We start from the raw sequence: 15,479 nt of genomic DNA, 5'->3' as shown, positions 1-15,479 counted from the left end.
GTAACACGATACAGGGATGCTGACGGAAAACAAAAGGAATCGTGTGACAACGGTTATTTGCTGTGGGAAGACAGCAAGACAGAGCCAACCAAATTCAGCAAAGTGGTTAGAACAGACTTGTGCTCAGATAACAGGTGAAACCAGAAGCTTTGAAGGGGACCACCTGTCCTCAAACGCATGATCTCACAGACAGAGGACGTTTGGGCCATGCCATTCAATACTTTTTCAGAAGGCAAGAGTAAAAGGGGGTTTGAGTTCACGAAAATAAAATCCTGGGGCTGTGAGACAAGATCACCCTCTCTCCCTGCTGATATGTGGGAAGCTGAGGCTGCAGCAAGAGAGATGTCAGTTAGACTCTAAGAAGAACTGCCCAGCAGCGGGTTGAATATGCGGGTGACATCTGTCACTTGGAGAACATGAGGGTGGGTCTGAGGGTGGGTCTGAGGGTGGTCTTGAGGATCTGCCTGGATGGGGAGACCGGGATGGTAAGCTGTGATTGAGCTGCCTGTGTCTGCCTCGTAGAGAACTCACCTTGAGTGTAACTTAAATGTATATTTATTCATCATCTTTCCTGATTACAAAGGCAGCGCAAGCTTTTTACAGACGTCGCAGAATCTTGAACTCTCGTCCTTCTGTTTCTGTGTATATTCTCTTCAGTTAAAGTTTTTTTGACCCCTTGGGCCCCAGGTCAAGGGGCCGCCGGGTCACTCAGGTGGTCCGGGACTTCCTGCACGCCCAGAGGGTGCAGCCGCCTGTCGAGCTCTTCGTGGACTGGCTGGCGGTCGGCCACGTGGACGAGTTTCTGAGCTTCGTCCCTGTCGCTGACGGGAAGGTGAGGACCCGGGGGACAGATCTGGGCCCGAGACTGAGCCGAGCGGAGGAGAGGGGCTCAGCTGAGTCTGTTCTCTGCACACAGGGCTTCCGGATGCTCCTGGCCAGCCCCAGCGCCTGCCTCAAGCTCTTCCAGGAAAAGCAGAAGTGGGGCCACGGGGGCGCCCTCCTGTTCCAAGGGGTTGCCGGTGGGTGCTGTGCCCCCATCGCCGCTTTCCTGTCCCCCTTGCCACATCACGGCTCGAGAGGGAAATGTCCTGCTCTAAGGTGGCCTGTCCCCCAGGTCTGAGACCCCTTGGCTCAGCAGGCCCCGCAGTCCACAGCGGGAGCAGAGCTGGCAGGGAGTGCCCCAGAGGATGATGGGGGGTTGGCCGCGGGCACAGCAGAGTCACAGTCTGGCAGGGAGCGCCACGGTTCATGATGGGGGGTTGGCCACGGCCACTCAGAGACAGGGTCCGCTCTGGGGCGTGTGAGCAGCGCGGTCGTACAGGGGCCTCTGTGCCGAAGGGCCTAGCACTCGGGACTCGATGCTCTGCCCCTTCCTGTCTTGAAAGGCTGAATAGTTTGTGTTTTGCGAGTGAGATCTGACTGATCAGTGGAACATCTATTGGGAGCTAGGATCCCGGGCTCAGGAACATTCCTGCCATGGGCCAAACCTCCGTCCAAGAGAAAAGCATTCACAGAACTTAAAAGCCCCCACATGCAACTTCCTACAGCTATTTCCCACCCCCCGGAGCCCAGCTGTAAAATGGAAGAAACACAGTTGCCCCCATCCCCCTCTCTCCCACTGGGACTGTGAACAGACTCCTTGAGCTCAGATCAAACCTGGAAAATTCTCAAATCCAAATTTCACGTACCGGGCAGGGGGAAAGCCGTCTTCATCTTCCTTAGAAGCAGGGGTTTGCAGTGAGCAGGGCCCAGAGAGAGGCTGAGCCCACAGCTGTCGGGCCACGTGTAACCACCGGATGGCCCCAGAGAGCTGACACCAGCGCAGCAGCCACTGATGCCTGGCGTCTCAGTGGTCACCCACCGTGTGCCAGGCCCCAGGCTGCGTGCTCCAGGCATGTGACCCCATCTGACCTCAGGGGGGCCTGTGAGGGTGACTCAGTCTGCTTTACACCCGAGAATGTAGGGCTCAGCAAGGGGAAGTTGCTGGCCCAGCTGCCTCAGGGGGACGCTATGGACCCGCATCTCTACTCCGACAGGAGTGGGGGGAACCAAGCCTGCACATGGGCAGGTGGGTCCAGCCCTTGGTCGAGGCTTCAGCCCTTCATGAGCACTTGGCTTGGGTCTGAATCACCAGTACCCCAATTTCCCAGCTGCAAAACCTGGAGCAAATCTTTTTACTTCTCTAAACCTCAGTTTCCTCATCTGTAAAGTGGGGGTGTTGACGCATGCCTCGTGGGGTTGCTGTGAGGACTAAATGAGGTGTTGAGTGTGGAGCCTTGGACTCAGGGCCTGTGCAGGGTAAGAGATTAGTAAATGGAAGCTGTGAGCATCTCAAGACATTGGCTCTGACCTCCCCTGTCCTGCCTGTCTCCACGAGCACTTCATCAGGCCAGGAGAGATGGGTCTGGGGGAGCCCCTTTGCCGTGCAGTCACCTCTTGGAGGTCAGGGACTGGGTTCAGCAGTGTCCATCAGGGCGGGTCCTGGTGGGCAGGTGGGTGAACCAGCTCCACGCCGCACCATTAGCCAAAAAACGAGTGATCGTCATCCAATGCCCGGTGGGGGTCGGGGGTTACATTTCCAATAAGGAGCATCACCACTTCTGATGTGCCTGGATGAAGGCCTCACATCCATGCGCTGCGGCAGCCCGCCCTTGCCGTCCTCACACACCCAGGCTTGCTTAGAGGCCAGGAGGAAACGCCTGGGAGCTGCCGGCTCACCAGCCTTTCGCCTGCGAGCCTGGCCTCTGCTGGTGCCGCTCCCACCCTGCCCCTCTCCTTCACAGGCAACCAGGAGGTCAACACCGTCTCCATCAGCCAGGTCCTCTCCAACGGAAACCTCATCAGCTACAATAAGTTTGTGCAGGTACCAGGGCCACGGGCCAGGCGTGGGGGTAGGCATGGCTGGGGACGGGGCTGTGGACAGAGGTCTGAGGCTCACGGTTTAGGACAGCTCAGGGAGGTGGGTGAGAGGCCCAGACAGAGAGTCTCTAAATCCCGGCTTTCACTTGAGAGAAATGAGGGGCCACGCCAGGTGCATGTGAGGACAAGCATTCCAGGCAGAGGGAACAGCACAGACGATGGCCCTGAGGTGGAACGAAGAGGCCTGGAGCGTTTAAGGACAAAGCTGGGGGCCCCAGAGGAACGAGGAGAGATGGGGCCACCCAGGGCCCCGCAGGGCAGCGCTGGGGCCCTGGCTGTGACTCTTAGCTCGACTGGAGGCCGTCTGGGGATCCAAGCGCAGGACAGATTCGATCAGACTTAGGCTTTGGAATGATCTCTCTGCTGCTGGGCTGAGGGATCTGTCTTCTATTACGGCAAGGGGCGGGGGTGGTGACAGGAGGTCCCAGCAGGAAGCAAGGGCACTGCGAGCAGATAACCAGAGAGTGGTTCCCTAAAGGGATGATTACAAAGGCGCAGGGCGGTTTGAGGAAATCAGCAGGGGCCTATTCCACATTCCCAGGGTCGGAAGAGGGGAGCTCTCACCTCCCCCAGGCCTGGAGGAATTGGCCGAGGAGCATGTTACTGGAGCCTGGAGGGGTCGTTCCAAACACGGCCACAATATTGTGATTAGCCCCCAATTAAAGAAAGAAATTAAAAAAAAAAAAAAAGGTTGTAAGACAGGAGCTGGGACTGCACAGCCACCCTGCCGTGACCCCAAGTACACTCTCCCAGCAGCGCCCCCACCTTCTGCCACCGCCCCCACGGGCTGAGCCCAGCGGGAAGCCTGCGGGTACAGGAGCCCCTGGTTCCCAAAGGTCAGCCTCCCAGGACGCAGCGCAGGGAAGAAGGGGCAGTGAGTCCAGAAGGACAGACAATATCCAGCACAGGGCCCTCTGAGAAGCGCAGGCCCGGGCGGGGGGGGACCGTCGCAGGGACCGAATTAGGGACCATGCCTGCAGGAGGGAGGGAGGAAGCGAGTGGAGGAGGCAGGGCGAGCTGGTCCTTGACGGCCTGCAGCCCGGGTCAGGCTCAGCAAAGCGGGGTGAGCCGCGAGCCAGTCAGGTCGGCTTGGAGACACCGTCTGCCTTCTGCCCCTGCGCTTAGCCACTGTCCGTGCGCAGCGGGTGTGGGCCTCGGGCGCCCACACAGGCTGGCTTGCAGGGCTGGAGCTCGCAGCGGGCCCTCGGCAGCTCCAGTCCTGCGAGGGGCAGCTGTGAGAGCCTTGTCGTGGTCACCGCGTGGCGCAAGAAGCCGGAGGCCCGGCCGCAGGGGACGGCGCTGTACCCGCATGGGGGCGGGGTCAGATCGGCGCGTTGTGGAAGCAGATGGAGGTGCCCGGGACTTGCTGACGCGGAGGCAGAGTGAGAGGAGGGGTGGCGTCGAGCAGGGTTTTCTCTTTCACTGGAGTGCGCGTGCGCGTGGTTAGTCGCTCAGTCATGCTCGACCCTCTGCGACCCCGTGGACTATAGCCCGCCAGGCTCCTCTGTCCGCGGGATTCTCCAGGCAAGAGTCCTGGAACAGTTGCCAGGCCCTCCTCCAGGGAATCTTGCCGACCCAGGGATGGATCCCACCTCCCCTGCACCTCGTGCGCTGGGGGCGGACTTTTTACCCACTGAGCCACCCGGAACCCGATTGCTTTATGATGGTATGTTAGCCTCCGCTTTAGGAGGAAGTGGGTCAGTTGTATAACACCCCTCCTTGCCCTCCCGCACCCTCCACGCACCTTTCTAAGTCATCAGAGCCCCTAGCTAAGTTCCCTGTGCTGTAGGCAAGCTCCTGCGGGCTATGTATGGTAGCGTATACCCGTCCATGCATTTGGGCCTGAGCAGCGATTAGTTTCCAGGGCTGAAGAATGCGGAAGGGAGGGTGTGGAGGGGCGGGTAGAAATGACTCCTCACCTCTGACGTGCCCGTCAGACACCCAAGTGGAGATGCGCAGGGCTGGTTGTGCCTGCACGTCTGAGCTGAGGGAAAGCGTTGGGCTTTATAAAGTGGCTCCTGTGTGAGTGTTCAGTCACGTCCCGCTCTTTGCTTCCCTATGGACTGAAGCCCACCAGGCTCCTCTGTCCGTGGGATAGTGGCTGGGGGGTAGAAATATGGGAGTTGGCGGTGTCTAGTGTTTTGAACGGTGAGACTGAAGTAGATCCCGGAGGAGTGAGGCTCGAGAAGGGAGTGGGTGGAGGACGGGCCACCCTGAGCCATGCTCTCGTGCCCCCTGCCAGGGGCTGAGGCTGTGGCAGGGGGACCAGTGGGTGGAGGACGGGGCACCCTGAGCCACGCTCTTGTGCCCCCTGCCAGGGGCTGAGGCTGTGGCGGGGGGACCAGCGGGTGGAGGACAGGGCACCTTGAGCCACGCTCTCGTGCCCCCTGCCAGGGGGTGAAGCTGTGGCGGGGGGACCCGAGCAGGCATGTTTTGATGAAGGCTCACAAGGAGTAGGTTCGTGTGGAGGGCTGACCTGTGGGCACTTGGGCATCTTGTCCATCCTTAACCAGACGTGCCCCCGTGGGCCTCCCCCCACCACACCTGCAAGGCCTCCCTGACTTCCCCGTCCCCCTCCCCAGAGCTGCATCGACTGGAACCGGGAGGTGCTGAAGCGGGAGCTGGGCCTGGCCGAGCGGGACATCGTGGACATCCCGCAGCTCTTCAAGATGGAGAGGAGGAAGGCCGTGGCCTTCTTCCCGGACTTGGTGAGGCCGTCAGCCGGGACTTTGGGTTTTGTCAAATTAGGCGCCAAGCCTCTACTCCCCCGGGGGCCAAACGCCCGGCACCGCTGTGTTGGGGTTGAGGGGCCGGGGCTCGGGGCAGGGAGACTCAGAGGTCCCACGGTCCCAGCGGAAGGACCTCTTCTTGACCGGTTGTCACGATCACCACGGAATGCTCACTGGCCAAGCCTGCACTCCAGGGCCGTCTGGGAAGGCCGTCCTCTCCTCCCGGGGACCCAGCTGGTATTTGTGCAGTGAGCGAAAGATGGCGTGAGGCCATGCGGGTAGCATCCACCGGAAGGTCAGACAGCCCTTTCCCCCGGCTCCCGGACGCTCACCCACCCCCTGCATATTTAACGTTCCCTGTGTGAGATGCAGAGATGACTCAGGCTGCTCCCTGCTCCCAAGGAGCTACCAGTCAAATCTGGTCGGGGAGAAACTCGCTTCACCTCTCTGAGGGTTTGTCCCAAAGATCTACCTTGTGTGATAAAGTGGTGTGCCAGATCAGAGGTGAAACAAAGCACTTCCAGCCTGAGAGGTAGGCCTGGAGACCCAAGAGGGCTCCGTGGAAGAAGTGGCCTTTGATTGAGCCTGGGGGCTTTGCCTCTGGTGTCTCTGAAACTTGAACTTGCATCTGGAACACGGGGACCTCGGGGCCCCACCCCAGGCGTTCCGATCCCGCAGGGGCCTGAGACTCGCTGCCTTTCTAACAGCGAACCCCCGGGCGCTCTCTGAGGCCCACCCTTCGAGCAGCACAGCTCCCTCCTGCCTCTTTCCCTCCCTCTCGAGCCCTCCCCACCTCCATCCCTCGGAGGAACCAGACTCGCCCATCGTCAGAGGCTTGCGGGCAGCCTGTCCACACCACCCTTGCTTCATCCCTCCTTCTCCTTCCCCTTTCTGACTGTTTGCCCTCCTTGATTTCCCCTCTTGCAAAGCCTCTTATCACTCCCTTTCCTTCCTGCATCTCCAAGGAGGCTTTGCAATAAGGCCCGTGCCCCCAGAAGCTTGTGCAGCGCTCCAGATTCTTGTGTTTGCAGGAAACAGAAGACCACCAAAGTGGGTTTCAGCCAGAGCCGAAGATTTAGCATAAGGACCCCAGGAAGGCCTGTGGCGGGGTGGCCACTGTGGGGGGCGTTAGGAGGGCCTGGAACCAGCTCCTGTTTCCACGGCTACACTGCTCATCCACCCCCACCCCCACCACTGCCTCCTCCTTTTCTTGGCCTCCCTAGCCTCTGTGTCCCAGGGGACAGACATGAATATGGCCACACCGAAGGGCAGACACAGGGAGAGAGAGACTCAGCTCTCCCACCATGGTAACGGCACCAGCCGAGGAGGGAATCTGATCGGCCCCGCTTGGGTCACACATCTACCCTGGTCCCATCAGCTGTAGCCTGGGAGTTCAGGATTCCGTAGCACAGACATGGCAGCTGCCTACCAACGAGGAGGGCAGCCGCCAGAGAGAGAAGTTCTCATCGTGAGCTCTGCACGTGCACAGCTGGTTAGGGTTCTTGCCAGGCCACGTCCCTCCCTTGCTGCCTGAGGGGCGAGTGGCTGTTTGCGAGGTGGCTTCAAAGACAGCACCAGGCCCTGCTGAGCATAGAGAAGGTGCTGGGTGGGAGCCGATGCTGCCCCTGACCTGGGCGCCCCCTTTGCAGGTGAACATGCTGGTGCTGGGCCAGCACCTGGGCATCCCCAAGCCCTTCGGGCCCGTCATCAACGGCCGCTGCTGCCTGGAGGAGAAGGTGCGGTCCCTGCTGGAGCCACTGGGTCTCCACTGCACCTTCATCGACGACTTCACCCCGTACCACATGCTGCACGGCGAGGTGCACTGCGGCACCAACGTGCGCCGGCAGCCCTTCTCCTTCAAGTGGTGGCACATGGAGCCCTGAGCCGGCCGCCGCCTCGGGAGGCTCCTGGCCTGGACTTGGTGCCACATGGAGCCCTGAGCCGGCCGCCTCCACCCTTCACCCCTGGGGTGGGCCGTCCGCCTGGGCGATGGAGGCCGAAACAGGCCCCTGAACGATAAGTATCAAGAGACCCCAAGGTTCCGGACGGAGCACCCGCTCGGAGGCCTTTTCCTCCAAGTGTTCACACGCCTCGCCTGCCGCCCGTGCGGTTCTCAGACTTGATCCCCTTGGCTTCCCAAGAAGGACCTCGTTTATTGTGGTCTGTCTTGCAGATCTGCATGACTCACGGGGACTCCTCCAAACATTCCCCTCTCCTTCCCCAAATCCTCTGTGTGGAGCCTAGTTCCCTCCGGAGTCTAGAAACATCCACACCCCTCCTCTGCCCTCTTGGCCTGTGTCTTCTAATGAAGGAAGGACCCACGATCCTGCTTTGGTCTGATTGCCTCTCGCTCTGCAGGGGAACTCATTTGTTAAAGTCACAGGACAGGAGAGATTTAGCCCAGAGCCTCACCCACAGGGAAGGAGCAGAGGTCTGTTAGACTGAGGTGGGACCAGCATTCCAACTCTGACCAGCTGTGGAAATCGCCCTTGCCCAGCGCCCAGCAGAGCACGTGCTTCTAGACGTATGCTGAAGCAACATTAGCGACTCCTTACTTAGCCTGAGAAACATCTCATCATCTGACCTTTAGAAATCTGGCTTGGGGAATTCCTGGAGACTGGGAAGACTGGGTACAAGGGTGAAGAACATCCTTCATAAGACATAAGGTGCTTTAGTGGCCCTGGGGCTCTCTGCAGGAGGGGAGACCCCTGGTAGGATCAGTCCTGGGCTTTCTGTTGACCCCAGGTCAACGTTCCATGTCCTGCTTTCCCTCAGGAGAAGGGGCCTGGTGGGGCCAAACCCACCGAGACCACTCAGGACAGGAGGGCTCTGGGGATGGACCAGTCTGAGCTCAGGTGGGCAGGGAAAGGGGTGTGGTGGCTTTCTCCAGGTGTATGTCCGTTCCATGGGTGCTCTGTGTGGGGCCAGCTGTGCTTCCGTCACTGGCTAATAAATGGACAGAAACACAAACAGCGTGAACCTCATTTGGCTCCCTCTAGACAGCAGGAGCAGAGGGCTTTCTTGCAGCTGAAGCATCTGCTTGCCTAGGCCTCCAGGAATTTGAGGCTGAGCAGCCCAAACGTTGGTTAAGACTGTGAGGTTGTTCCATCTTGGCCACGGGACTCATCCCATGGGTCACCATGGCCAGTTGCAATGATACAATGTGAAAATGCAAGCCCAGGGGTCAAATGCCCGGCTGCCAGGACCGAGTGAGCATGGCAGGGCGAGGGTCTGGGCTGTGGCCGGAAAGTTGCACTGTGAGTGTGGCAATGTGAAGCCAGGGTGTGGACCTTGGGGAAGCTTGCGTGTGCCCTGAGTGACACCCTCCTTCCTGTCCACGGGGAGGCCGTGGCCACCCCGTAAAGGCCCCACGGGCTTGCTCTGGAGCCCCAGGAAGTCGCTCCCTGTGCTCCTCCCTGCGAACCCCGGTGTTCTCTCTGGAGGTGCAAGCCTCAGAACAACTCACTCAGCCCCAGGGCTGGGTGGTTTCCGGGTGGTTAGCAAAGACCCCACAGCCTCCCCCAGCATCCCTCCTGGCCGCTGTTTACCTAGAATCTCTGAAATAGACTCCCACCGCCCCTCACATGACCGGATTCCGACAGAATAAGCCCACTTCCAAAGGAAACTGAGACCAATGAGGGTGTTGAGAAAACTGTATTTTTTGAAAGAGTTTCAGTGGAGGTACATGCCTCCAGATGGCAAGTGCCTAAAATCGGAAGAACTCAGATGGGTTCCCAAGCAGGCATTTCTCGCCCCGGATGCCCCCAGACTGACCACGAGGTCCTCTTCGTGAGGCCGCGGGTGGACCCAGCAACACGTCTGAGACACTTCTCGCGGCTCAAGCGTGACTCCTGTGCTCCAGGAAGGCTCCTGCAGGAACCTCGCCTCGATGGCAGAGGAAGCAAAATCAGCCCCCACCTGGGCCCTGCAGACGCCGTCACCTGTCCGCACGGCAGCGGTACAGCCACTGCATGCGTTCCTCTACTACTCTAGCAAACTGCCACCGGCTCAGTGGCTTAAAACAAAGCAGATTTATAATCTTAGATTCTGGAGGTCAGAAGTCTGGAAGGCGTTGTTTCTCCAGGCAGCCCGAGTGGGGAATCGCTTCTCTAAGTTTCCCGGCTTCCAGGGGCCTCCTGCACTCCTTGGCTTGTGGCCCCTTCCTCCAGCTTCAGAGCCTGTGTTGCAGTGTCACACATTCCCCCAACTCTTCTGCCCTCTTCCACTTCCTGGGACCCTTGTGATCGGGCCCAGATGGATAAGCCAGGCTCCTCCAGCGTCTCTGGGTCAGCTGATTCACAACCTTGATTCCATCTGCAGCCTCGATTCCCCTTTGCCATGTAAGGTAACATGTTCATAGGTTCTGGGAGTTTGGGCGTGGACCCCCTTGGGGGGCGGTTATTCTGGCCACCGCAACCAGACTGGCCCCTCTGACCTCCACAATCTGGACCACAATCGCCCCCTCCGAAATCCAGCTTGGCCTCTTGACAGGTGTCATGGAGTCAGCAGGAGAGGTGCCGTCCGTGAACAGGTGTCACGGAGTCAGCAGGAGAGAGGTGCCGTCCGTGAACTCCTCCTCCAGCACTTGCGTTCAGTCCTGACCCTCAACACCGGCCTGAGACCCGGGGTCCCGTGGATGCAGGCTGGGTGGCTCCTAAGAGCACTGCAGGCTGCCTCTTCAAGCCTGGGGCAAGGGTCCCCTCCGCCCGGGCCGCCCCAGATGGCTGCCTGCGGTGCGCCGTTTGGTCCCTGGAAAGCCCCGGGGAGACCAGAGTGAGGCCTGAGTTCTTGTGGAGCAACTCCTTCCTCTCCCCCACCCACACTGTGGTTCCTTCCACACGGGGTCAGCTTGACCCTGGGGAGTGAAGACGGAGGTCCCAAGGGAGCCGGAAGGGGGCTTGACTGGGCCGGCTGCCACATCCCAGCAAACGCTGGTTCAAAACCTGTTAGCTCCTCACTCGTTCATTCCAGAAATACTCAACGCACGTCTCCTGTCTGCCAGACACAATCTCTACCCTCAGGAGTTCGTTTCTAGGGAGGCAGCGAGAAAAGAAGCACAAATAGCTAGAAATTGTAATGAGTGCCATAAAGTGGAGCCAGCGAGGGCCGGAGAATTAGGGGGAGGTGACCTGCTTCGGTGGGACAGGCGGTGCTGTTTGAGCTGACGCCGGAGGGTGGCCTGGAGCGGTGGGTGAGCGGGAAGCCAGCTTCCAGGCGTTGGGAAGGCCGTGCTGAGACCTGGAGCGGGGCAGCCCCGCAGGGTGCGGCAGAGGCGGCGGGAGGAGGAGGGGCCCGCGTTCCTGCAGCCTCGCTGCGCCCAGTCTGAAGCGGCCTGCCCCTCTCCACTCCCCGCCAGGGCCTGACTCAGGGCAGAGAGGACGGAGCACGCCCAGGCACTCCGCCCGCACACCCCGCACACCGCAGCCCAGGGACAAAGCGTCACGTGGAGTGGAAGGGCCACGTGCCCCAGAGTCGGATGACCCGATGCTGAACGGCCCTTCTCGGAGGCACACTTCGCCTCTCCGAGTCCCTGTTTCCTCCTCCGTGAAATGGGCATGGACACTGTCTGCCTCACCGAGCTTGTGTGGGGTTATATGAGGTGCTTAGTCGTGCCCGGCATGTAATACCTGATAAATGATGACTGTTATATAACACCCCCCAGACCCTCTCCACGTGACCGCTCTGTGTATATACTCCCGATGTCTGCATTCTAATAGACGGCAAAGACCCTTGGAGACCCAGAGGTCGGACCTGGGAGGAAGGAAGGGAAGGCTGTCCTGGCAACTCTCAGGTCACAGCCCGCTGGACTCAGCAACCTGAGAGTGACCCGGGGGAGGCTCCTGCCCAGACAGGAGGGGAGCCTGTCTTTCTCGTAGGGACTGACGGCTCGGGCGGCCCCGGGCCCGCCTGACTCACGCTGCGTTCAGAATCAGGAAAGAGTAACTGCGGGGCCCTGGCAGGAGGTTGCCCAACGCTGTGGTCTCCTGACCTTTCCCCCGCAGCCCCGCAGGATGGGAGCATTGGGCGGGATGGCTGAGGCTACAGGGGAGGGTGGCTGGACAGGAATTCTGGACGACCGGACAGAGTCCACGGAGCTGTCCTTTCCTACAAAGTCACCGTCATGCCCACCCCTATGGCGGAGTGACGGTGAGCGTGGGCTGCGCTGGGCGTGTGCCGGGCTGCTTACACACATCATCTTGTCTGCTCTTCACGACAGGCTAGTGTGAAATTGCAGTTATTAGTCTCACTTTATAGACAAGGACACTGAGGCATGAATGATGAAACCTGCCCGGGTCACGGAGCTATGGCAAGTCTGTGGGGGAGACGAGTTCGAGCCTGGATGGGTGACCTCCGTAACCTGGTTCTTAACCAGACATTCCTGTGGTTCTCAAATTGGAATCATCTGGAAGGCTTTCAAACCTGGCAGAGCCTTCCTCCCCCTGGGAGACTCTGTCTGGAGGTTGGGGTGTTGCCGAGAGCGGCCTGATGATGCCGCCCCGCAGCCAGGATGGAGAGTCTACAACCCCCGCCATACCATCCTCCTGGGCATCTCTGCCCCTCCCCTGACCCAGCACCCTCCCCTCATCTGCAGCCAGCAGTCTCGGGGGCCGTGGCCTCCTCCTGGGCCTTCTCGGTGGCTCAGCAGTAAAGAATCCGCCTGCAATGCAGGAGACCCAGGTTCAATGCCTGGGTCAGGAAGACCCCATGGAGGAGGGCGTGGCCGCCCGCCCCAGTCTTCTTCCAAGCCTCCTGGGTGGCGCTGGTGGTAAAGAACCTGCCTGCCAGTGCAGGAGACGTGAGCGTCGTTGGTTCCATCCCTGAGTCTGGAAGGTCCCCTGGAGAAGGAACTGGAAACCCACTCTAGTATTCTTGCCTAGAGAATCCCATGGACAGAGGAGCCTGGTGGGCTACAGTCCATGGAGTTGCACAGAGCTGGACACGACTGAGCGACTCAGCTCACACACGGCTTCCTTTTTATGGCAGCCACCTGGGCTGTGATGGCATCTCCAATAACCAGACAGTTCCTGCTGCTTTCAAATTTTCTTACTGGGCCAGAGGTTCTTTAACAAATTGCACAAGATTTCCTGGAAGAGTCATTAAAACCACAGATTCCTGGGCCACCAACCCCTCCAGCCAGGCCTCCCGAGACCAAATCTCTCGGCCTAGGCATCTGTATATTATAAAGCTTCCCAGACAGTTCTGACACACAGCCGGGTCACTGTAATCCATTCCTCTTCACTGCTGTGAATGAGCTTTTTCTGCCAGCATGTCTCAGATTCTTCCCATGTTTCCTTAGCAGACCACATGGCTCTGGCCATTCTTGGCAGTTTCCTGGTGTATGCATCCACAAATCTGTCTGGAACACGTATCTAGAAGGTGTTTAGCTTTACTGACTTCGCTAAGAATGGTGATGCCAGGGAGGAAAAAGGAACGGGAGTGGTTTGGGAGTAAGTCTGGGTCCAGGGAGGAGAAGGCAATGGCACCCACTCCAGTGTTCTTGCCTGGGGAATCCCAGGGACGGGGGAGCCTGGTGGGCTGCCGTCTATGGGGTCCCACAGAGTCGGACACGACTGAAGTGACTTAGCAGCAGCAGCAGCATGGGTCCAGGGAGGCTAGCTGCTCTAACAAAGAGACTGTGACGGCCCTGACACTCTATGCGCTTCCTTCCTGCTCAGGCCAACAGTCCAAGGCACTTGGGGCCTGAACGGTGAGTACAGGTCTGGGGACAGTGGGGCACTCTGCTCCATGCTGCCACTCAGGGGCCCAGGCTGACGGAGGCCCTATCAGCTTCACTCTGGGCCCTGACAGCGAGCCTCTGGAGGAGAAGAGAGGCTGGAGAACTGCGCCCACCCTGAACCCCTGGGGCCACGCCACCCCTGCCTCCTCTCCAGCGGTGAGGACTCAGCGTCCCGTGGCACAGGGACGCTGGGAAATGTGGCGTTGGCTGGGCGACCACTGCCAGTGCCAGGTCCACCTTACAGACCAGGAGAGGGCTTCCCTGTCGGCCCCTGGCCACCCTGAACCCGGAGGAGAGGGAGGCTGGACCAGGAGAGAAACGTGGTTCACAGAAGGAGCCTGCCGGGGCCCCGCCGTCTGTCTTCAGCTCGAGTCTCATCCCTAATCCCTTCGTGTCCTCCCTTCAGGACGAAGACGAGTCTTCCTCTCTGGCGGCCAGACAGCGCAGGCCCACCCCGCAGGCTCCTCTCTGCCCCTCACCCCCCCAGCCGCATCCACGCGGTGGTCCTGGGTCCTGCCTGCTGAGCAAGGGCCCCTGAGAGTGGGATTTCCCGGCGAGAGATGAAAGAGTCAAGGGTCTCTGCGAGGGAAGTGGAGGAACGGCCTCAGGGAGGGCTTCAGGGGTGGCCGGAGGCGCGCGAGGACGCATCTCCGTGGTCCCTGCTCCCCTGCCCACAGCCATGAAGCCAGCACTGTGCCAACATGGAAGCAGCTTGAGGCTCATCTGCCAGCACGGGAGAGCTCTGCAGGTGGGGAGGAGCCGGAACTGCCTCCCCAGCCCGCCCTCGTTTAGTCCCGCGGATGCCTGGTAAGCACCAACTGTGTGCCCACGAGGACTGCGGCATCGTCCGGAGCCTGGGCGCTGGGGCCAGGCAGCCAGGGCGTGCTCTCCAGCTCTGCCACTGCCGGTCTGAGACCTCGAGCGGATTACTTAAGCTTTCTGAACTTTACTCTCCTCCTGGTAGAACGGGCACAGTGACAGTACCCACATCAAGGCGCTGCTGTGAGCAGAGTGGCAGGCCTGAGTAGGAGCCTGGCAGAGGGGCTGGCACCCCGCAAACTGCAGCCATGTGACGGAGGCTGTAACCTGAAGTAGGTTGCCTGAGCAAGTGAAAAAGGCAGGGGTGTTGATCTCTGAAGCCTTGATTTCTCGGCACCGCCACCGTGGGAGCCTCTCGCTGCTTTTCCGCCTTATTTATTTAGCTGTGCAGGGTCTTAGTTGCAGTGAGTGGGATCTATTTCCCTGACCAGGAATCTACCCCGGAGCCCCCGCATTGGGAACGCAGTCTTCACCACTAGACCACCAGGGACGTCCCTTGCCTGCTTTATTTTTTTTCTGATGTTAAATGTTTTTTAAGTTAAGCTGGACACATAAGAAGTTGAAAGTGAAGTGAAAGGCTCTCAGTCATGTCTGATTCCTTGCGACCCATGGACTGTCCATGGAATTCTCAGGCCAGAACACTGGAGTGGGTGGCTGTTCCCTTCTCCAGAGGACCTTCCCACCCCAGGGATCGAACCCAGGTCTCCCACATTGTGGGCAGATTCTTTACCAGCTGAGCCACAAGGGAAGCCCAAGAACACTGGAGTGGGTAGCCTATCCCTTCTCCAGGGGATCTTCCCGACCCAGGGATTGAACCCGGGTCTCCGGCATGGCAGGTGGATTCTTTACCAGCTGGGCTACCATAAGAAGTTGGGTCAGCAAAGCCCGCACTAAGGCAGCAGGCATGGCAGAAACCAAAGCAACCATGTAAAGCAATTATCCATCAATTAAATAAAAAATAAACGAGAAAAGCCATAGGTATAAGCGCTGGCTGCTCCCTGGAGGGCGGGCCGTGGCGTCTCCCATTTGCCCGCCGCGATGTGCCAGCGTTACTCCCTTACAAGCTGAAGCTGAACCCAGCATTGGGCAGGTGTTCACGAGGCTCGGAGTGGAAGAGGGGCTGAACTCTGTCACTCCAAGTCTGTCCCCATCAGTTCTGGGCACCAGAGCTGGATCTCCTGCTTCCCCGCACTTTCTTGTTAGGTGGGCAGCAAGGATCTGAGGTGGCTGCTGATCGATCAGCAGGAGGGGATCAGGAGTCAGCCTGGAATTCC

At 59.5% G+C, this 15,479-nt stretch overlaps 1 protein-coding gene across 1 annotated transcript in view; it reads left to right on the top strand.

The window, feature by feature from the left end:
- PADI3 (peptidyl arginine deiminase 3) overlaps window positions 1–8,636 on the top strand; it is a 30,115-nt gene extending 21,479 nt beyond the window's left edge. The window contains exons 12-16 of the mRNA XM_010802689.4: window positions 688–832; window positions 917–1,019; window positions 2,784–2,863; window positions 5,502–5,627; window positions 7,298–8,636. Of these exons, the coding sequence (XP_010800991.1) occupies window positions 688–832; window positions 917–1,019; window positions 2,784–2,863; window positions 5,502–5,627; window positions 7,298–7,531 (688 nt within the window). The 3' untranslated portion in view covers window positions 7,532–8,636. The remainder of the gene's footprint in view (window positions 1–687; window positions 833–916; window positions 1,020–2,783; window positions 2,864–5,501; window positions 5,628–7,297) is intronic.
- Window positions 8,637–15,479: the final 6,843 nt, after the last annotated feature.

Source organism: Bos taurus, chromosome 2 (assembly GCF_002263795.3).
Source record: "Bos taurus isolate L1 Dominette 01449 registration number 42190680 breed Hereford chromosome 2, ARS-UCD2.0, whole genome shotgun sequence".
NCBI classification, from domain to species: Eukaryota; Metazoa; Chordata; class Mammalia; order Artiodactyla; family Bovidae; genus Bos; species Bos taurus.
Note: the sequence above shows the minus strand (reverse complement) of the source record. Positions and strands in the feature narration are given on the sequence as shown.